This window comes from Caloenas nicobarica, chromosome 34 (genome assembly GCF_036013445.1).
Source record: "Caloenas nicobarica isolate bCalNic1 chromosome 34, bCalNic1.hap1, whole genome shotgun sequence".
In the NCBI taxonomy this organism is placed as follows: Eukaryota; Metazoa; Chordata; class Aves; order Columbiformes; family Columbidae; genus Caloenas; species Caloenas nicobarica.
Window position 1 is genome coordinate 507,533 of NC_088278.1, and position 22,809 is coordinate 530,341.

At 65.9% G+C, this 22,809-nt stretch overlaps 1 protein-coding gene across 1 annotated transcript in view; it reads right to left on the reverse strand.

Annotated features, from left to right (window-relative positions):
* The window catches only part of KMT2B (lysine methyltransferase 2B), a 66,343-nt gene that overhangs the window by 41,857 nt on the left and 1,677 nt on the right, over nucleotides 1-22,809 (reverse strand). The window contains 14 exon segments of the mRNA XM_065654588.1: nucleotides 1,007-1,147; nucleotides 2,266-2,379; nucleotides 4,632-4,657; nucleotides 4,660-4,720; nucleotides 5,196-5,281; nucleotides 6,765-6,977; nucleotides 9,295-9,350; nucleotides 12,870-13,128; nucleotides 14,203-14,326; nucleotides 15,732-15,773; nucleotides 17,574-19,232; nucleotides 19,435-20,051; nucleotides 20,779-20,966; nucleotides 22,145-22,340. Of these exon segments, the coding sequence (XP_065510660.1) occupies nucleotides 1,007-1,147; nucleotides 2,266-2,379; nucleotides 4,632-4,657; nucleotides 4,660-4,720; nucleotides 5,196-5,281; nucleotides 6,765-6,977; nucleotides 9,295-9,350; nucleotides 12,870-13,128; nucleotides 14,203-14,326; nucleotides 15,732-15,773; nucleotides 17,574-19,232; nucleotides 19,435-20,051; nucleotides 20,779-20,966; nucleotides 22,145-22,340 (3,782 nt within the window).

Here is a 22,809-nt window from a genome sequence, read left to right on the forward strand (position 1 = left end):
GAGCCCAATGGAACCCAATGGAACCCAATGGCGCCCAATGAAGCCCAATGGCGCCCAATGGCGCCCAATGGCGCCCAATGGTGCCCAGTGGCACTGAATGGCACCCAATGACGCCCAATGGCGCCCAATGGAGTCCAATGGAGTCCAATGGCGCCCAATGGTGCCCAATGGTGCCCAATGGCGCCCAATGACGCCCAATGGTGCCCAGTGGCACTGAATGGCACCCAATGATGCCCAATATCGCCCAATGGAGTCCAATGGAGTCCAATGGCGCCCAATGGAACCCAATGGCACCCAATGGCGCCCAATGGTGCCCAGTGGCACTGAATGGCACCCAATGACGCCCAATGGCGCCCAATGGAGTCCAATGGAGTCCAATGGCGCCCAATGGTGCCCAATGGAACCCAATGGCACCCAATGGCGCCCAATGGAGCTCGATGACGCCCAATGGAGCTCAATGGAGCCCAATGGAGCCCAGTGACACCCAATGGAGCTCAATGATGCCCAATGACACCCAATGGAACCCAATGGTGCCCAATGGCGCCCAGTGCCACTGAATGGCACCCAACGGCGCCCAACGGCGCCCAATGGAGCCCAACGGCACCCAACGACGCCCAATGCCGCCCAATGGCGCCCAATGGCACCCAATGGCACCCAATGGAACCCAATGGAACCCAATGGCGCCCAATGGTGCCCAATGGAACCCAATGGCGCCCAATGGAACCCAGTGGAACCCAGTGGAACCCAATGGCGCCCAATGGAACCCAATGGCACCCAATGACGCCCAATGACGCCCAATGGAACCCAATGGCGCCCAATGGAGCCCAACGGTGCCCAATGGAGCCCAACGGCGCCCAATGGAACCCAATGGAATCCAATGGCGCCCAATGGTGCCCAATGGAGCCCAATGACACCCAATGGCACCTCCGGGGTCACCCCAAGTGACCGTGTCCCCCAGTGTCACCCCTGTCCCCCCGTCCCCCCCGTCCGTCCCCCCGTCCGTCACCTTCCCGTCCCGTCCCCTCCTCCCGCAGCCGTGGCAGCTCCGGCAGCGCCGGCAGCTCCAGCGCGTCTGTCCCGGCGCCGGCGCCTCGGGGCCCAGGCAGAAGCGGTGGAAGGGCTGGCAGCACACCTGGCACAGCACCAGCTGCAACGACACGCGCCGCGCCTATGGGGCCTGGGGATCGCCTATGGGGCCCTACAGATCACCTATGGGGCCCACAGACCATCTATGGGGCTCTACGGACCACCTATGGGGCCCTACGGACCATCTATGGGGCTCTACGGATCATCTATGGGGCACTATGGACCACCTATGGGGCCCTACGGACCATCTATGGGGCCCTACGGATCATCTATGGGGCCCTATGGACCATCTATGGGGCCCTACGGACCACTTATGGGGCCCACAGACCATCTATGGGGCCCTACAGACCACCTATGGGGCCCACAGACCATCTATGGGGCTCTACGGACCACCTATGGGGCCCTACGGATCATCTGTGGGGCCCTATGGACCATCTATGGGGCCCTACGGACCACCTATGGGGCCCTATGGACCACATATGGGGCCCTATGGACCACCTATGGGGCCCTATAGGCACCTACACACACCCGCAGACAAACACTGACCCCTATGGATGCCTATAGATGCCCCAGGCAGAACCGGACCCAGGAGTTCAGGGGGGACCCAGGCGTCTGGGGGGGACCCAGGAGTTCGGGAGGGACCCAGGAGTTCAGGAGGGGACCCAGGAGTTCAGGAGGGGACCCAGGCGTCCGGGAGGGACCCAGGAGTTTGGGAGGGGACCCAGGAGTTCGGGAGGGGACCCAGGCGTCCGGGGGGGACCCAGGCGTCCTGAGGGACCCAGGAGTTCGGGAGGGGACCCAGGCGTTCGGGAGGGGACCCAGGCGTCCTGAGGGACCCAGGAGTTCGGGAGGGGACCCAGGAGATTGGGAGGGGACGCAGGAGTTTGGGAGGGGACGCAGGAGTTTGGGAGGGGACCCAGGAGTTTGGGAGGGACCCAGGAGTTCGGGAGGGGACCCAGGCGTCCGGGAGGGACCCAGGAGTTCGGGAGGGGACCCAGGCATCCGGGAGGGGACCCAGGAGTTTGGGGGGGGACCCAGGAGTTTGGGGGGGGACCCAGGAGTTTGGGGGGGGACCCAGGAGTTCGGGAGGGACCCAGGCGTTCAGGAGGGGACCCAGGCGTTCAGGAGGGGACCCAGGCGTTCGGGAGGGGACCCAGGCGTCCGGCGCGCCGCGCTCACCGCGTGCTGCCCGCGGCTGGCGCAGAGCAGGCAGAGCAAGGGGACGCTCAGCGGGACGGAGCCCACGACGCTCAGCCCCCCCATGAGCCACACGTTGTCCAGCGCCGGGTCCTCCTGCAGGGGGCGCCGCTGAGCGGGGGCGCCCACCCCGGGGCCCGGAGAGCCCTATGGAACCCCTATGGAACCCCTATGGAACCCCTATGGAACCCCCTATGGAACCCCTATGGAACCCCCTATGGAACCCTCATCCCCTATAGAGCCCCCTATAGAGCCCCTATGGACCACCCTATGGAACCCCCTATGGAACCCCCTATGGAACCCCTATGGAACCCCCTATGGAACCCCCTATGGAACCCCTATGGAACCCCTATGGATCCCCCTATGGAACCCCTATGGATCCCCCTATGGAACCCCTATGGATCCCCCTATGGAATCCTCATCCCCTATAGAGCCCCTATGGAACCCCTATGGAAACCCCTATGGAACCCCTATGGAACCCCCTATGGAACCCCCTATGGAACCCCTATGGAACCCCCTATGGAACCCCCTATGGATCCCCCTATGGAACCCCCTATGGAACCCCCTATGGAACCCCCATCCCCTATAGAGCCCCCTATAGAGCCCCTATGGATCCTCCTATGGATCCCCCTATGGAACCCCCACCCCTATAGAGCCCCTATGGATCCCCCTATAGAACCCCCATGCCCTATAGAGCTCCTATAGGGCCCCCTATGGATCCCCCTATGGAACCCGCACCCCTATAGAGCCCCTATAGACCCCCACTATGGAATCCCCACCCCTATAGAGCCCCCTATGGATCCCCCACCCCCTATAGAGCTCCTATAGATCCCCCAACTCCCTATAGAGCCCTTACGGATCCCCCACCCCCTATAGACCCCCCCATGGATACCCCAACCCCACATAGATCCCAACCCCCTATAGATCCCAACCCCGCTATGGATCCTCCCAATTCCCTATAGATCTCCGCAAGTCACTATAGATCCCAATCCCCCTATAGATCTTCCATATAGATCCCCAATCTCCTACAGACCTCCCCAACTCGCTATAGATGCCCAACCCCCTATAGATCCCCAACCCCCTATAGATCCCCCCCATAGATCCTCCCAAACCCCCTATAGATCCCCCTATAGATCCCCCCACCCCCCCCAAACTGGGACCCTATAGACAGACCCTATGGGGTGGGGGAGGGGCCGCGGGGTTAATGGGGGGGGGGGCGGAATTGGGGGGGGAGGGGTCTGGGGGGTATTTGGGGTCATTTGGGGTCAGGGGTATTTGGGGTAATTTTGGGGTTATTTGGGGTTATTTGGGGTCTGGGGTATTTTGGGGTTATTTGGCTCAGGATTATTTGGGGTGATTTTGGGGTCATTTGGGGTCTGGGGTTATTTGGGGTTAATTTTGAGGTTATTTGGGGTCTGGGGGTATTTGGGGTCTGGGGTATTTGGGGTAATTTTGGGGTTATTTGGGGTAATTTTGGGGTTATTTGGGGTCATTTGGGGTATTTGGGGTTATTTGGGTCTGGGGTATTTTGGGGTCATTTGGGGTCTGGAGTTATTTGGGGTTAATTTTGAGGTTATTTGGGGTCTGGGGTATTTGGGGGTTATTTGGGGTTATTTGGGGTCAGGGGTATTTGGGGTAATTTTGGGGTCATTTGGGATCATTTGGGGTATTTGGGGTCATTTGGGGTTATTTGGGGTTATTTGGGTCAGGGGTATTTGGGGGTATTTTGGGGTCTGGGGTTATTTGGGGTAATTTTGGGGTCTGGGGTATTTTTGGGGTTATTTGGGGTCTGGGGTATTTGGGGTTATTTGGGTCGGGGTGTTTGGGGTGTTTGGGGTGGGGTTTGGGGGTTCAGGGGGGTTGGGGGGTTCAGGGGGGTTGGGGGGGTTTGGGGGGGTTTGGGGTTTGGGGGGGGTTTGGGGTTCGGGGGGGTTGGGGGGTTGGGGGGGGTTGGGGGGTTCAGGGGGGTTGGGGGGGGTTTGGGGGGTTCGGGGGGTTCAGGGGGGTTGGGGGGGTTTGGGGCTTCAGGGGGTTCAGGGGGGTTGGGGGGGGTTTGGGGGGGTTGGGGGCTTCGGGGGGTTCAGGGGGGTTGGGGGGTTTGGGGGGGTTTGGGGGGTTCGGGGGGATTGGGGGGGTTCGGGGGTTGGGGGGTTGGGGGGGTTTCAGGGGGGTTGGGGGGTTCAGGGGGGTTGGGGGCTTCGGGGGGTTCAGGGGGGTTGGGGGTTCGGGGGGGTTCAGGGGGGTTTGGGGGGGTTGGGGGGGTTGGGGGGGTGGGGGGGTTCGGGGGGGTTGGGGGGGGTTGGGGGGTTCGGGGGTTCGGGGGGGTTCAGGGGGGTTGGGGGCCCCACCTTGAAGTCGACCCTCAGTCTGTTCCCCCGTCGCCGGGGCGGCCCCTCCCCCCCCAGCCGCTCTGGGGGGACCCGGGGGGGGCCCAATCCTGGGGGAGGGGACACGGTCAGGGCGGCCTGCGCCCCTCCCCCACAGCCACATGTCCCCATGTCCCAAATGTCCCCTGTGCCCCCGTCCCCATATCCCCCCGTCCCCCTGTCCCCATGTCCCCCCGTCCCCCTGTCCCCATATCCCCCAGGTCCCCCTGTCCAAATGTCCCCCTGCCCCCACGTCCCCCTGTCCCCCGTCCCCATGTCCCCCCATCCCCCCGTCCCCATATCCCCCATGTCCCCATGTCCACATTGTCCCCATGTCCCCCATCCCATGTCCCCCTGTCCCCATGTCCCCCTGTCCCCATGTCCCCTCGTCCCCATGTCCCCACATCCCCCCGTCCTCATGTCCCCCGTCCCCATGTCCCCCCGTCCCCATGTCCCTATGTCCCCCTGTCCCCCGTCCCCATGTCCCTATGTCCCCCTGTCCCCATGTCCCCCTGTCTCCCCTCCCCCCCGTCCCCTCCCCCACCCCCATCCTCCTCCTGGCCCGAAGCTGCAGCAGCGGTTGGAGCGGCCGGCGGGGGCGGGGGGGCTCCTCGGGTCCTCCAGGGGGCGCTCTGGGGACAGGGGGACAGGGGGACATGGGGACAGGGGGACGGGGGGACGTGGGGACAGGGGGACGGGGGGACGTGGGGACAGGGGGATATGGACATGGGGACAGGGGGATATGGGGGACAGGGGGACATGGGGACATGGGGACAGGGGGACAGGGGGACAGGGGGACAGGGGGACGGGGGACAGGGGGGACAGGGGGGACAGGGGGACAGGGGGGACAGGGGGGACAGGGGGACAGGGGGACATGGGGACAGGGGGATGTGGGGATGTGGGGACAGGGGGACAGGGGGACAGGGGACAGGGGGATGGGGACAGGGGGACATGGGGACAGGGGGATGGGGACAGGGGGACATGGGGACAGGGGGACAGGGGGACAGGGGGACATTTGGGACAGGGGGACAGGGAGATATGGACATGGGGACAGGGGACATGGGGACATTGGGGACATTTGGGACAGGGGGATATGGACATGGGGACAGGGGGACAGGGGGACATGGGGACAGAGGGATATGGACATGGGGACGTGGGGACAGCGGGACGTGGGGACATGGGGGATATGGGGGACAGGGGGACAGGGAGATATGGACATGGGGACATGGGGACGGGGGGACAGGGGGGACATTGAGATATGGGAACAGGGCGACAGGGGGATATGGGGACGTGGGGACAAGGGGACATTGAGATATGGGGACATGGGGACAGGGGGTCAGGGGGAGATGGGGACATGGGGACAGGGGGACATTGAGATATGGGGACAGGGGGATATGGGGACAGGGGGACAGGGGGAGATGGGGACAGGGGGGACAGTGGGGACAGGGGGACAAAGGGACAGGGGGAAACTCCATGTCCCACGTCCCCCCAATATCACACATTCCCCCCGGATCACGTGTCCCCAAGCCCCCCCCATGTCCCCTCGTGTCCCCTCACCTGTGTTACACGTCCCCCCCATTGTCACGTGTGTCTCCCCATTTCCCCCCGTGTCCCCATGTCCCAGTGACCCCCAGTGACCCCCAGGGTCCTAAAGCCCCCTCAGTGACCCCCAGGGTCCTAAAGCCCCCCCAGAGACCCCCAGGGTCCTAAAGCCCCCCCAGTGACCCCGAGTGACCCCCAGGGTCCTAAAGCCCCCCCAGTGACCCCAAGTGACCCCCAGGGTCCTACAGCCCCCCCCCAGTGACCCCAAGTGACCCCCAGGGTCCCAGACCCGCCCAGTGACCCCCAGGGTCCTAAAGCCCCCCCAGTGACCCCCAGGGTCCCAGACCCCCCCAGTGACCCTGAGTGACCCCCAGGGTCCTAGAGCCCCCCCAGTGACCCCCAGGGTCCTAAAGCCCCCCAAGTGACCTCCAGGGTCCTAAAGCCCCCGTCCTAAAGCCCCCCCAGTGACCCTAAGTGACCCCCAGGGTCCCAGACCCCCCCAGTGACTCCCAGGGTCCTAAAGCCCCCCAGTGACCCCAAGTCGTGTCCCCAGTGTCCCCAATGTCCCCTCACCATCGGGCGCTGTCCCCGCGCTGTCCCCGTCGGTGGGCGTGGCCGTGGGCGGGGCCCGTGGGCGGGGCCTCAGGAGGCGCCGCCCCGAGCGCCTTGGAGGCTCCGCCCCCCCCGGGTCCCCCCCGATGTCCCCAATGTCCCCCGGGTCACCCGACGGCCCCGAGTCCCCCGAGTCCTCCGAGTCCCAGGGGGTCACCCGGGGGGGGCAGCGGCCTGGGGACAATGGGGACATTGGGGACAATGGGGGGACATGGGGGCAATGGGGAGAATGGGGGCATTGGGGACATTGGGGGGACATGGGGGCAATGGGGACAATGGGGACATTGGGGGGACATGGGGGGATTGGGGACAATGGAGACATTGGGGACAATGGGGGGACATGGGGGCAATGGGGACAATGGGGACATTAGGGACAATATGGGGACATGGAGGCAATGGGGACATTGGGGATAATGGGGTGGACATGGGGATAATGGGGACATTGGGGACAATGGGGGGACATGGGGGCAATGGGGACATTGGGGACAATGGGGGGACATGGGGGCAATGGGGACAATGGGGACATTGGGGGGACATGGGGACAATGGGGACATTGGGGGGACATGGGGGCAATGGGGACATTGGGGACATTGGGGATAATGGGGGGACATGGGGATAATGGGGACATGGGGGCAATGGGGAGAATGGGGACATTGGGGACAATGGGGGGACATGGGGGCAATGGGGACAATGGGGGCATTGGGGACAATGGGGGCATTGGGGACAATGGGGGGACATGGGGGCAATGGGGACATTGGGGATAGTGGGGGGACATGGGGGCAATGGGGACAATGGGGGGACATGGGGGCAATGGGGGGACATGGGGGCAATGGGGGGACATGGGGGCAATGGGGACAATGGGGACATTGGGGACAATGGGGACATTGGGGACAATGGGGGGACATTGGGGGCAATGGGGGCAACGGTGGCAATGGGGGGACAATTGGGACAGTGGGGACATGGGGGATAATGGGGGGACACGGGGATAATGGTGACAATGGGGGGACATAGGGACATTTGGGACAATGGGGGGACATGGGGATAATGGGGGCAATGGGGACAATAGGGGGACGTGGGGGCAATGGGGACATTGGAGACAGTGGGGACAATGGGGGGACATGGGGACATTGGGGACAATGGGGATAACGGGACATTGGGGACAGGTGGGACAATGGGGGGATAACGGGGACAAGGGAGCAGTGGGGACAATGGGGGACAATGGGAACAATGGGGGGACACAGGGACAATGGGGGGATAACGGGGACAACGGGGGGACAATGGGGATAGAGCTGGGACCCGTGTCCCCTTGTCCCCCCATCCCCATGTCCCAGTGACCCCCCCAGACCCCCCCAGTGACCCCAGGGTCCTAAAGCCCCCCTGGTGACCCCAAGTGACCTCCAAGGTCCCAGAGCCCCCCAGTGACCCCCAGGGTCCTAAAGCCCCCCTGGTGACCCCAAGTGACCTCCAGGGTCCCAGAGCCCCCCAGTGACCCCCAGGGTCCTAGAGCCCCCCCAGTGACCCCCAGTGATCCTCAGTGACCCCCAGGGTCCTAAAGCCCCCCCAGAGACCCCCAGTGACCCCCAGGGTCCTAGAGCCCCCCCAGTGACCCCCAGTGACCCCAGTGACCCCCAGGGTCCTAAAGCCCCCCCAGAGATCCCCAGGATCCCAGAGCCCCCCCAGGTATCCCCAGGGTCCTAAAGCCCCCCCAGTGACCCCCAGGGTCCTAAAGCCCCCCCAGGTATCCCCAGGGTCCTAAAGCCCCCCCAGTGACTCCAAGTGACCCCCAGGGTCCCAGAGCCCCCCCCCGGTGACCCCCAGGGTCCTAAAGCCCCCCCAGTGACCCCCAGTGACCCTCAGGGTCCTAAAGCCCCCCCAGTGACCCCCAGGGTCCTAAAGCCCCCCCAGAGACCCCCAGGGACCCCCAGGGTCCTAAAGCCCCCCCAGTGACCCCCAGTGACCCCAGTGACCCCCAGGGTCCTAAAGCCCCCCCAGAGATCCCCAGGATCCCAGAGCCCCCCCAGGTATCCCCAGGGTCCTAAAGCCCCCCCGGTGACCCCCAGGGTCCTAAAGCCCCCCCCCCAGTGACCCCAAGTCATGTCCCCCCCATGTCCCCCCCCCCCCACAACCGTCCCCACGTCCCCCCCCCCCGTACCTCTGTCTGTCCCTCTGTCCCTCTGTCCCTGCTCGGGGACCATGTGGCCGGGGGGAGGGGAGGGGGGGAGGGGACACCGGGGGGTGGGGACACCTGGGGAGGGTGGGGACACCTGGGGGGGGGGGTGGGGACACCTATAGCCACATACGCCCCCTATAGACCCCGCCCCCCCCCCCCACCCCGGCCCTTACAGACCCCATAGATGCTCTACAGACCCCATAAGTGCCCTATAGCTGCACACGTGCCCTATAGATCCCGCGCGTCCCCTATGGATTCTATGTGTCCCCCATAGATGCCATACGTCCCCTATGGATGCCATACGTCCCCTATGGATCCCACCTCTCTGCGCCAACCGCTCCAGTTTTCGCGCCTCGATCTTGTCACAGCGACGGTACCTGTGGGGCAGGGGACATCAGGGGGGACCCAGGAGTTCGGGGGGGACCCAGGAGTTCGGGAGGGGACCCAGGAGTTCGGGAGGGACCCAGGTGTCCGGGGTGGGGGGGGTGACAGAAAGGGACCCAGGCATCCGGGGTGGGAAGCCAGGCGTCCGGGGGTGACACAAACACGGGACCCAGGCGTCCGGGGGGGAACCCAGGAGTTCGGGGGTGATAGAAAGAAGGGACCCAGGCGTCCGGGGAAGGACCCAGGCGTTCGGGGGGGAACCCAGGAGTTCGGGGGTGATAGAAAGAAGGGACCCAGGCATCCGGGGAAGGACCCAGGCGTCCGGGAGTGTTATAAGGAAGGGACCCAGGCGTCCGGGGGGGAACCCAGGAGTTCGGGGGTGATAGAAAGAAGGGACCCAGGCGTCCGGGAGTGAACCCAGGAGTTCGGGGGTGATAGAAAGAAGGGACCCAGGCGTCCGGGGAAGGACCCAGGCATCCGGGAGTGTTATAAGGAAGGGACCCAGGCGTCCGGGGCGGAACCCAGGAGTTCGGGGGTGATAGGAAGAAGGGACCCAGGCGTCCGGGGGGGGAACCCAGGAGTTCGGGGGTGATAGAAAGAAGGGACCCAGGCGTCCGGGGGGGAACCCAGGAGTTCGGGGGTGATAGGAAGAAGGGACCCAGGCGTCCGGGGGGTGGAACCCAGGTGTCCAGGCACGACACAAACAAGGGACCCAGGCGTCCGGGGGGGAACCCAGGAGTTCGGGGGTTATACAAAGAAGGGACCCAGGCGTCCGGGGAAGGACCCAGGAGTTCGGAGGTGATAGAAACAAGGGACCCAGGCGTCCGGGGGTGATAGGAAGAAGGGACCCAGGCGTCCGGGAGTGTTATAAGGAAGGGACCCAGGCGTCTGGGAGTGAACCCAGGAGTTCGGGGGTGATAGGAAGAAGGGACCCCGGCGTCCGGGGGGAACCCAGGAGTTCGGGGGTGATAGGAAGAAGGGACCCCGGCGTCCGGGGGGGAACCCAGGAGTTCGGTGGTTATACAAAGAAGGGACCCAGGCGTCCGGGAGTGAACCCAGGAGTTCGGGGGTGATAGAAAGAAGGGACCCAGGCATCCGGGGAAGGACCCAGGCGTCCGGGGGGGAACCCAGGAGTTCGGGGGGGAACCCAGGAGTTCGGGGGGGAACCCAGGAGTTCGGGGGTGATAGAAAGAAGGGACCCAGGCGTCCGGGGGGGAACCCAGGAGTTCGGGGGTGATAGAAAGAAGGGACCCAGGCGTCTGGGGAAGGACCCAGGCGTCCGGGAGTGTTATAAGGAAGGGACCCAGGCGTCCGGGGGGGAACCCAGGAGTTCGGGGGTGATAGAAAGAAGGGACCCAGGCATCCGGGAGGTGGAACCCGGGTGTCCAGGCACGACACAAACAAAGGACCCAGGCGTCCGGGGGGGGAACCCAGGAGTTCGGGGGTGATAGGAAGAAGGGACCCAGGCGTCCAGGGGGGGAACCCAGGAGTTCGGGGGTGATAGAAAGAAGGGACCCAGGCGTCCGGGGAAGGACCCAGGAGTTTGGGGGTGATAGAAAGAAGGGACCCAGGCGTCCGGGAGTGTTATTAGGAAGGGACCCAGGCGTCCGGGGGGGAACCCAGGAGTTCGGGGGTGACAGAAAGAAGGGACCCAGGCGTCCGGGAGTGTTATAAGGAAGGGACCCAGGAGTTCGGGGGGGAACCCAGGAGTTCGGGGGTGATAGGAAGAAGGGACCCAGGCGTCCGGGGAAGGACCCAGGAGTTCGGGGGTGATAGAAAGAAGGGACCCAGGCGTCCAGGGAAGGACCCAGGCGTCCGGGAGTGTTATAAGGAAGGGACCCAGGCGTCCGGGGGGGGAACCCAGGAGTTCGGGGGTGATAGAAAGAAGGGACCCAGGCGTCCGGGAGTGAACCCAGGAGTTCGGGGGTGATAGAAAGAAGGGACCCAGGCGTCCGGGGGGGGAACCCAGGAGTTCGGGGGTGATAGAAACAAGGGACCCAGGCGTCCGGGAGTGAACCCAGGAGTTCGGGGGTGATAGAAAGAAGGGACCCAGGCGTCCGGGGGGGAACCCAGGAGTTCGGGGGTGATAGAAAGAAGGGACCCAGGCGTCCGGGGAAGGACCCAGGCGTCCGGGAGTGTTATAAGGAAGGGACCCAGGCGTCCGGGGGGGAACCCAGGAGTTCGGGGGTTATACAAAGAAGGGACCCAGGCGTCCGGGGGGGAACCCAGGAGTTCGGGGGTGATAGAAAGAAGGGACCCAGGCGTCCGGGGGGGAACCCAGGAGTTCGGGGGTGATAGAAAGAAGGGACCCCGGCGTCCGGGGAAGGACCCAGGAGTTCGGGGGTGATAGAGAGAAGGGACCCAGGCGTCCGGGAGTGAACCCAGGAGTTCGGGGGTGATAGAAAGAAGGGACCCAGGCGTCCGGGGAAGGACCCAGGCGTCCGGGGAAGGACCCAGGAGTTCGGGGGTGATAGAAAGAAGGGACCCAGGCGTCCGGGGAAGGACCCAGGAGTTCGGGGGTGATAGAAAGAAGGGACCCAGGCGTCCGGGGAAGGACCCAGGCGTCCGGGGGGGGAACCCAGGTGTCCGGGCGTGACACAAACGTGGGACCCAGGCGTCCGGGGGGTGGGACCCAGGAGTTTGGGGGTGATAAAAAGAAGGGACCCAGGCGTCCGGGGAAGGACCCAGGAGTTTGGGGATGATAGAAAGAAGGGACCCAGGCGTCCGGGGAAGGACCCAGGCATCCGGGAGTGTTATAAGGAAGGGACCCAGGCGTCCGGGGGGGAACCCAGGAGTTCGGGGGTGATAGGAAGAAGGGACCCAGGCGTCCGGGGGGGAACCCAGGAGTTCGGGGGTGATAGAAAGAAGGGACCCAGGCGTCTGGGGAAGGACCCAGGCGTCCGGGAGTGTTATAAGGAAGGGACCCAGGCGTCCGGGGGGGAACCCAGGAGTTCGGGGGTGACAGAAAGAAGGGACCCAGGCGTCCGGGAGTGTTATAAGGAAGGGACCCAGGCGTCCGGGGGGGAACCCAGGAGTTCGGGGGTGATAGGAAGAAGGGACCCAGGCGTCCGGGGGGGAACCCAGGAGTTCGGGGGTGATAGAAAGAAGGGACCCAGGCGTCCGGGGAAGGACCCAGGAGTTCGGGGGTGATAGAAAGAAGGGACCCAGGCATCCGGGGAAGGACCCAGGAGTTCGGGGGGGGAACCCAGGAGTTCGGGGGTTATACAAAGAAGGGACCCAGGCGTCCGGGGAAGGACCCAGGCGTCCGGGGGGGAACCCAGGAGTTCGGAGGTGATAGAAAGAAGGGACCCAGGCGTCCGGGGAAGGACCCAGGCGTCCGGGGAAGGACCCAGGAGTTCGGGGGTTATACAAAGAAGGGACCCAGGCGTCCGGGGGGTGGAACCCAGGTGACCAGGGACGACACAAACAAAGGACCCAGGCGTCCGGGGGGGAACCCAGGCGTCCGGGGGTGATAGGAAGAAGGGACCCCGGCGTCCGGGGGGGTGACTCACACGCAGCACTGCTTCTTGGTGTTGGGCCCCCCGAACTTGGGCTTGTCGCGGCAGTTGGGGCAGGCGGCGCAATCCTGGGGGCGGCGGCAGCCGCGGCAGCGGCCGCAGCGAACCTGCCGGTTCTTGCGGGGGCGCGAGGGGCCCCCCCGGGCCGGGGGGGGAGGGGGCGGCGTGGGGGGGGCGGCGGCCTCCCCCTGCCCATCCCCCGCGCGGCAGCGTTTGGGGGGGGCGGCCTCGGATTCGGAGGCGGACGAGGTTTCTGGGGGAGGGGGGTGAGGGGGAGCCAGGAGTTCGGGAGGGACCCAGGAGTTCGGGGGGGGACCCAGGAGTTCAGGAGGGACCCAGGAGTTCGGGATGGGGGTCATAGGGGGGACCCAGGAGTTCGGGAGGGGACCCAAGTGATGTGGGACCCAGGCGTTCGGGAGGGACCCAGGAGTTCGGGAGGGGACCCAGGAGTTCGGGGGGGGACCCAGGAGTTCGGGGGGGACCCAGGAGTTCGGGAGGGGACCCAGGAGTTCGGGGGGGGACCCAGGAGTTCGGGGGGGACCCAGGAGTTCGGGAGGGGACCCAGGAGTTCGGGGGGGGACCCAGGAGTTCGGGGAGGGACCCAGGAGTTCGGGGGGAGCCAAGTGATGGGGGACCCAGGAGTTCGGGAGGGACCCAGGAGTTCGGGGGGGACCCAGGAGTTCGGGGGGGACCCAGGAGTTCGGGGGGGGACCCAGGAGTCCGGGGGGGGACCCAGGAGTTCGGGGGAGACCCAAGTGATGGGGGACCCAGGAGCTCAGGGGGGACCCAGGAGTTCGGGAGGGGACCCAGGCGTCCGGGAGGGGACCCAAGTGATGGGGGACCCAGGCGTTCGGGAGGGACCCAGGAGTTCAGGAGGGACCCAGGAGTTCGGGGGGGGACCCAGGAGTTCGGGGGGGGACCCAGGAGTTCGGGAGGGACCCAGGAGTTCGGGGGGGGACCCAGGAGTTTGGGGGGGGACCCAGGAGTTTGGGGGGGACCCAGGCGTCCGGGAGGGACCCAGGAGTTCGGGGAGGGACCCAGGAGTTCAGGAGGGACCCAGGAGTTCGGGGGGGGACCCAGGAGTTCAGGAGGGACCCAGGAGTTCGGGGGGGGACCCAGGAGTTCGGGGGGGACCCAGGAGTTCGGGAGGGACCCAGGAGTTCGGGGGGGGACCCAGGAGTTCGGGGGAGGGACCCAGGCGTTCGGGAGGGACCCAGGCGTCCGGGAGGGGACCCAGGCGTCCGGGAGGGGACCCAGGAGTTCGGGGGGGACCCAGGAGTTCGGGGGGGACCCAGGCGTCCGGGAGGGGACCCCACGTCCCCGGTACCTTCGTGGGGTGACGCCCCGCGGGGGGGGAGGGCGCTGAGCCTGGGGACGCTCTCGGGGACGGTGGCCCTGGCCTGACCCAAAGCCACCGCGGCGTGACGGCAAACGTGCTTGATCCGGGGCCCCTGGGGACAGCGGGGACAGCGGGGACACTGCGGGACGTGGGGGGACAGGGGGACATGGGGGGACATGGGGGGGGACAATGGGGACACTGGGGGAGATGGGGACATGGGGACATGGGGATGTGGGGGGACAATGGGGATACTGGGGGACATGAGGACATGGGGGGACAGGGCGGGACGGGGGGACACGGGGGGACAATGGGGACACTGCGGGACATGGGGGGACACGGGGACATGGGGGGGGACAATGGGGACACTGGGGGAGATGGGGACATGGGGACATGGGGGGACAGGGGGACACGGGGGGAAGGGGGGGGGACAAGAGGACATGGTGGGGACAATGGGGGACAGGGGGACATGGGGGGGACAACGGGGGACACTGGGGGACATGGGGTTATGGGGGGACATGGGGACACGGGGGGATGGGGGGACATGGGGGGACATGGGGGGACGGGGGGACATGGGGGACAGAGGGACATGGGGGACAGAGGGACATGGGGGACAGAGGGACACGGGGGGACACGGGGGGACATGGGGGGGACAGGGGGACATGGTGGAGACAACGGGGGACACTGGGGGACATGGGGTTATGGGGGGACAGGGGGACATGGGGGGACATGGTGGGGACAATGGGGGGACACAGGGGGACAAGGGGACATGGGGGGACAGGGGGACAGGGGCACATGGGGGGATGGGGGGACATGGGGGGACACAGGGGGACAGGGGGACATGGGGGGACAGGGGGACATGGGGGGACAGGGGGACACGGGGGGACACGGGGACATGGGGGAACATGGGGGGACATGGGGACACGGGGGGACATGGGGACACAGGGGGACAAGGGGACATGGGGGGACAGGGGGACAGGGGCACATGGGGGGACATGGGGGACACGGGGGGACAGGGGGACACGGGGGGACGGGGGACATGGGGGGACATGGGGACATGGGGGGGACACGGGGACACGGGGGGACACGGGGGTACAGGGGGACATGGGGGGACACGGGGACACGGGGGGGGGACAGGGGGACAGGGGGACAGGGGGACATGGGGGGACATGGGGGGACAGAGGGGACACAGGGGGACAGAGGGACATGGGGGACACGGGGGGACATGGGGACATGGGGGGGACACGGCGGGACACGGGGGGACATGGGGGGACATGGGGGGGACATGGGGAGGACATGGGGGGGACATGGGGAGGACATGGGGGGGACATGGGGGGACACGGGGGGACACGGGGGGGGACAGGGGGACAGGGGGGGACATGGGGGGGACACAGGGACAGGGGGGGGGACAGGGGGACAGGGGGACAGGGGGACATGGGGGGACATGGGGGGGACACGGGGACACAGGGGGACACAGGGGGACATGGGGACACGGGGGGACACGGGGCCGCGTCACCCACCTGCAGGTCCCCGGGTTCCCCCTCCAGCTGCGCAGGTTCCTCCTGCAGGAAACGGGAGAGTGAGCGCCCGGACGCCTGGGTCCCCCCCCGGACGCCTGGGTCCCCGCCCGGACGCCTGGGTCCCCCCCTGGACGCCTGGGTCCCTCCCGGACGCCTGGGTCCCCGCCCGGACGCCTGGGTCCCCCCCTGGACGCCTGGGTCCCCGCCCGGACGCCTGGGTCCCCCCCTGGACGCCTGGGTCCCTCCCGGACGCCTGGGTCCCCCCCGGACGCCTGGGTCCCTCCCCGGACGCCTGGGTCCCCCCCAGACGCCTGGGTCCCCCCCCGGACGCCTGGGTCCCCGCCCGGACGCCTGGGTCCACCCCGTACACCTGGGTCCCCCCCCGGACGCCTGGGTCCCCCCCCAGACACCTGGGTCCCCCCGGACGCCTGGGTCCTCTCCAGCATGGCACCGGAGGGGGGACCCAGGCGTCCGGGCGGTGTCCCCATAAAGGGACCCAGGCGTCCGGGGGGGGGTTTCCCGAAAAGGGACCCAGGCGTCCGGGTGGGTGTCCCCAAAAAGGGACCCAGGCGTCCGGCTGGTGCCCATAAAGGGGACCCAGGCGTCCGGGGGGGGGTCCCCATAAAGGGACCCAGGCGTCCGGGGGGGCTTCCCAAAAAGGGACCCAGGCATCCGGGGGGGGTTTCCGAAAAAGGGACCCAGGCGTCCGGGGGGGGTTCCCAAAAAGGGACCCAGGCGTCCGGGGGGGGTTTCCGAAAAAGGGACCCAGGCGTCCGGGGGGGGTTCCCAAAAAGGGACCCAGGCGTCCGGGGGGGGGTTTCCCGAAAAGGGACCCAGGCATCCGGGGAGGTTTCCCAAAAAGGGACCCAGGCATCCGGCTTGTCCCCATAAAGGGGACCCAGGCGTCCGGGGGGGTGTTCCCATAAAGGGGACCCAGGCGTCCGGGGGGGTTTCCCGAAAAGGGACCCAGGCGTCCGGGGGGGTTTCCCCAAAAAGGGACCCAGGTGTCCGGGACCACCCCAAAACCCCCCATAATAGGGACCCAGGCGTCCGGGGGGGTTTCCCAAAAAGGGACCCAGGCGTCCGGGGAGGTTTCCCAAAAAGGGACCCAGGCGTCCGGGGGGGGGGTTTCCCAAAAAGGGACCCAGGCGTCCGGGGGGGGGTTTCCCAAAAAGGGACCCAGGCGTCCGGGGGGGGTTTCCATAAAGGGACCCAGGCGTCCGGGGGAGGTCTCCCAAAAAGGGACCCAGGCGTCCAGGGGGTGTCCCCAAAAAGGGACCCAGGCGTCCGGCTGGTCCCCATAAAGGGGACCCAGGCGTCCGGGGGGGTTTCCCGAAAAGGGACCCAGGCGTCCGGGGGGGGGGTTTCCCAAAAAGGGACCCAGGCGTCCGGCTTGTCCCCATAAAGGGGACCCAGGCGTCCGGGGGGTGTTCCCAAAAAGGGACCCAGGCATCCGGGGGGGTTTCCCAAAAAGGGACCCAGGCGTCCGGGGGGGGGGTTTCCCAAAAAGGGACCCAGGCATCCGGGGGGGTTTCCCAAAAAGGGACCCAGGCGTCCGGGGGGGGGCGGTTTCCCGAAAAGGGACCCAGGCGTCCGGGGGGGGGTTTCCCAAATAGGGACCCAGGCATCCGGGGGGGTTCCCCATAAAGGGACCCAGGCGTCCGGGGAGGTTCCCCAAAAAGGGACCCAGGCGTCCGGGGAGGTTTTCCAAAAAGGGACCCAGGCGTCCGGCTTGTCCCCATAAAGGGGACCCAGGCGTCCGGGGGGTGTCCCCAAAAAGGGACCCAGGCGTCCGGGGTGGGGGGGTTCCCCGAAAAGGGACCCAGGCGTGCGGGCTCTCACCGCGGGGGGGCGGGGGCGGCGCCGGTCGATGTTCCGCAGCTGCAGCCGCGCGCGGCTCAGGAGGTCGAACACGCGCCCGATGTCCCCGAGCTCGTCGCCGGCGTCCCCGATGACGTCAGCGGCGGCCCTCGTGATGTCACCGGCGTCCCTCGTGACGTCATCGGCGGCCCCAGGCCGGGGGAGGGGCCGGGAGGGGGGTCTCTCGATGACATCAGCGGTGACGTCGCCACGGGCGCCGCGCGGCCATTGGTGGAGGCGCGGGGGGGCGGGGCCGAGGGGGGAGGGGCGGCGCGGGGTCACCCCGGGGTCACCCGGGGTCATTGTGGGGTCGCTCAAGGTCACCGGGGGGTCACTAAGGGTCACCCTGGGGTCACTAAGGGTCAGCCGGGGGTCGCCTGGGGTCAGCGCGGGGTCACTCGAGGTCACCCGGGGGTCACCCGAGGTCAGCGCGGGGTCACCCAAGGTCATTGTGGGGTCGCTCAAGGTCACCGGGGGGTCACTAAAGGTCACGGCGGGGTCGCCTGAGGTCACCGCAGGGTCACTAAAGGTCACCCCGGGGTCACTAAAGGTCACCCCGGGGTCACTTGGGGTCATCGTGGGGTCACTCGAGGTCACCAGGGGGTCACGAAAGGTCACCGGGGGGTCACCCGAGGTCACCCCGGGGTCACCCGGGGTCATTGGGGGGTCGCTCAAGGTCACCAGGGGGTCACTAAAGGTCACGGTGGGGTCACCTGAGGTCACCCCGAGGTCATCCGGGGTCATTGCGGGGTCACCAACGGTCACCCCGGGGTCACCCGGGGTCATTGGGGGGTTGCTCAAGGTCACTGGGGGGTCACCGTAGGTCACCCTGGGGTCACTCAAGGTCACGCTGGGGTCACCCGAGGTCACCCTGGGGTCACCCGGGGTCATTGGGGGGTCGCTCAAGGTCACCGGGGGGTCAACCGGGGTCATTGTGGGGTCACTCAAGGTCACTGGGGGGTCACTAAAGGTCACGGTGGGGTCACCGAGGGTGACCCTGGGGTCACTCAAGGTCACCGGGGGGTCACTAAAGGTCACCGGGGGGTCACTCAAGGTCACCGGGGGGTCACCGAGGGTGACCCTGGGGTCACCCAAGGTCACCGTAGGGTCACCGAGGGTCACCGGGGGGTCACTCAAGGTCACCGAGGGGTCACTCAAGGTCACCGGGGGGTCACCGTAGGTCACCCTGGGGTCACCCAAGGTCACCGGGGGGTCACTAAAGGTCACCGTGGGGTCACCCAAGGTCACCGGGGGGTCACCGAGGGTCACCCTGGGGTCACTAAAGGTCACCGTGGGGTCACCGAGGGTCACCCTGGGGTCACTAAAGGTCACCGGGGGGTCACCCAAGGTCACCGGGGGGTCACCGAGGGTCACCGGGGGGTCACTAAAGGTCACTGTGGGGTCACCCGAGGTCACCGCGGGGTCCCCCACCGTCCCCAAAGGGCCCCCGGGCGGCCCCGAGCTGCCGCTCGATGGCCCCCCAGCGTCCCCAGCTGCCAGCGGGGGGGTCCCCACGACGCGGCCGGGGGGGCGCGGGGGCGCCCAGCGCAAAGCGGCCGCGCGCCGCACGACCCGGCGCGGGGGAGGGGCCGGCGGGGGGGAGGGGCCGGCGCGGGGGACACCGGGGGGGACGCGGGGGCCCTAAAACTGGCGCTTCGGGGCCCAAAACTGTCACTTTGGGGCCTAAAAGTGTCACTTGTGGCCCTAAAAATGCCACTTTGGGACCTAAAATCGTCACTTTGGGGCCCAAAATCGTCACTTTGGGGCCTAAAATTGTCCCTTTGGGGCCCAAAATGGTCACCGGTGACCCTAAAAGTGTCGGGTTTGTCCCTAAAATTGTCACTTCGGGGCCCAAAATTGTCACTTTGGGGCCTAAAACCGTCACTTTGGGGCCCAAAATGGTCACTTGTGGCCCTAAAAATGCCACTTTGGGGCCCAAAATCGTCACTTTGGGGCCTAAAATTGTCACTTTGGGGCCTAAAATTGTCCCTTTGGGGCCCAAAATCGTCACTTTGGGTCCCAAAATCATCACTTTGGGGCCTAAAATCGTCACTTTGGGGCCGAAAACTGTCATTTTTGGCCCTAAAACTGTCACTGTGGGGCCTAAAATTGTCACTCGTGACCCTAAAATTGTCACTTTGGGGCCTAAAAATGCCACTTTGGGGCCCAAAATTGTCACATTGGGGCCTAAAATCGTCACTTTGGGGCCTAAAATTGTCCCTTTTGGGCCCAAAATCGTCACTTTGGGGCCCAAACCGGTCACCGGTGACCCTAAAAGTGTCGGGTTTGTCCCTAAAATCGTCACTTTGGGGCCTAAAATTGTCACTTTGGGGCCTAAAATTGTCCCTTTTGGGCCCAAAACCGTCACTTTGGGGCCTAAAATCGTCACTTTGGGGCCTAAAATTGTCCCTTTTGGGCCCAAAATCGTCACTTTGGGGCCTAAAATCGTCACTTTGGGGCCTAAAAGTGTCAATTTTGGGCCCAAAATCGTCACTTTGGGACCTAAAATTGTCCCTTTTGGGCCCAAAATCATCACTTGTGGCCCTAAAAGTGTCGGGTTTGTCCCTAAAATTGTCACTTTGGGGCCTAAAATTGTCCATTTTGGGCCCAAAATCGTCACTCGTGGCCCTAAAACTGCCACTTTGGGGCCCAAAATCGTCACTTTGGGGCCCAAAACTGTCATTTTTGGCCCTAAAACTGTCACTTTGGGGCCTAAAATTGTCACTCGTGACCCTAAAATTGTCACTTTGGGGCAGAAAATCGTCCCTTTTGGGCCCCAAATTGGCACCAGCGACCCTAAAATTGTCAATTTTGGGCCCAAAATCGTCACTTGAAACCCTAAAATTATCCGTTTTGGGCCCCAAATCGTCACTTGTGGCCCTAAAACTGTCACGTTTGGGCCTAAAATTGTCACTCGAGGCCCTAAAAGTGTCAACTTTGGGCCCAAAATTCTCACTTGTGCCCCCAAAATTCTCATTTTTGGGCCCAAAATTGTCACTTGAGGCCTCAAAAGTGTCACTTGAGGCCCTAAAATTACCAATTTTGGGCCCAAAATCGTCACTTGTGGCCATAAAGGTGTCACCTTTGGGCCTAAAAGTGTCACTTGAGGCACTAAAACTGTCACTTTTGGGCCCAAAATTCTCACTTTTGGACCCAAAATTGTCACTTTCGGGCCCAAAATTCTCACTCGAGGCCCCAAAATTCTCACTCGAGGCCCCAAAATTCTCACTCGAGGCCCCAAAATTGTCAATTTTGAGCCCAAAATCGTCACTTGTGGCCACGACGCTGTCACTTTTGGGCCCAAAATTCTCACTTTTGGCCCCAAAATTGTCACTCGAGGCCCCAAAATCGTCACTCGTGGCCCCAAAACGGCCACTTTTGGGCCCAAAATGGTCACTTTGGGGCACGGGGGTGTCCCCAGTGTCCCCCCCAGTGCCCACGGGGGTGTCACTGGTGGCCCTGGGGGGGTCCCTGATGTCCCCAATGGGGTCCCTGGGGGGGTCCCTATGGGGGTCCCCAATGTCCCTATGGGGGTCCCCAATGGTGCCCCTGGGGGGGTCCCCAATGTCCCCAATGCTGTCCCTGGGGGGGTCCCTATGGGGGTCCCTGGGGGGGTCCCCGATGCCCCTGGGGGGGTCCCCAATGGTGTCCCTGGGGGGATCCCCAGTGTCCCAAATGGTGTCCCTGGGGGGGTCCCTATGGGGGTCCCCGATGCCCCTGGGGGGGTCCCCAATGGTGTCCCTGGGGGGGTCCCTGATGTCCCCAATGGGGTCCCTATGGGGGTCCCCAATGTCCCTATGGGGGTCCCCAATGGTGTCCCTGGGGGGGTCCCCAATGTCCCCAATGGTGCCCCTGGGGGGGTCCCCGATGCCCCTATGGGGGTCCCCAATGGTGTCTCTGGGGGGGTCCCCAATGCCCCTGGGGGGGTCCCCAATGTCCCCAATGCTGTCCCTGGGGGGGTCCCCAATGGTCATGGGGGGGTCCCCAATGTCCCCAATGGTGTCTCTATGGGGGTCCCTGGGGGGGTCCCCGATGCCCCTGGGGGGGTCCCCAATGGTGTCTCTATGGGGGTCCCCGATGCCCCTGGGGGGGTCCCCAATGTCCCCAATGCTGTCCCTGGGGGGGTCCCTATGGGGGTACCTGGGGGGGTCCCCAATGGTGCCCCTGGGGGGGTCCCCAGTGTCCCTGGGGGGTCCCTGATGTCCCCAATGGTGTCTCTGGGGGGGTCCCTATGGGGGTCCCTATGGGGGTCCCCAATGGTGCCCCTGGGGGGGTCCCCGATGTCCCCAATGGTGTCTCTATGGGGGTCCCCGATGCCCCTGGGGGGGTCCCCGATGGTGTCCCTGGGGGGGTGCCCGATGTCCCCAATGGTGTCCCTATGGGGGTCCCTGGGGGGGTCCCCGATGCCCCTGGGGGGGTCCCCGATGTCCCCAATGGTGTCCCTATGGGGGTCCCTGGGGGGGTCCCTATGGGGGTCCCTATGGGGGTCCCTATGGGGGTCCCTGGGGGGGTCCCTGGGGGGGTCCCTGGGGGGGTCCCCGAGGTCCCCGAACCTGCGGGGGGGCCGGATGGGCCGGGCCGAGCGGGCGCTGAGCAGGGGGGCGCCGAAGTGGCGGAGGCCGCGCAGGATCGGGCCCCCCCCCCCCGCCCCGCCCCCCCCCGGCCCGCGCCGGCCCCTCCCCCCCCCGCGCCGGCCCTGCCGGGGGGTGGGGGGGGAGGGGGCGCCCGGGGGGGTCCGCTGGGTGCCTGCTGGGGGAGGGGAGGGGACAGGGCGTCAGGAGGGGACCCAGGCGTCCGGGAGAGCCCCCCCCCCCCGAGCATCACTTGGGGGGGGGGGGGGGTGGGAGGGTGGGGGGGAAACTGGGAGTTCGGGGGGACCCAGGAGTGCCCCAAGGGAGCCAGGAGTTCGGGAGGGGACCCAGGAGTGCCCCAAAAGAGCCAGGAGTTCGGGAGGGACCCAGGAGTTCGGGAGGGACCCAGGAGTTCGGGAGGGGACCCAGGAGTGCCCCAAGAGAGCCAGGAGTTCGGGAGGGACCCAGGAGTGCCCCAAAAGAGCCAGGAGTTCAGGAGGGACCCAGGAGTTCGGGAGGGACCCAGGAGTTCGGGAGGGGACCCAGGAGTTCGGGGAGGGGACCCAGGAGTTCGGGGAGGGGACCCAGGAGTTCGGGGAGGGGACCCAGGAGTTCGGGAGGGGACCCAAATAAGGGACCCAGGAGTT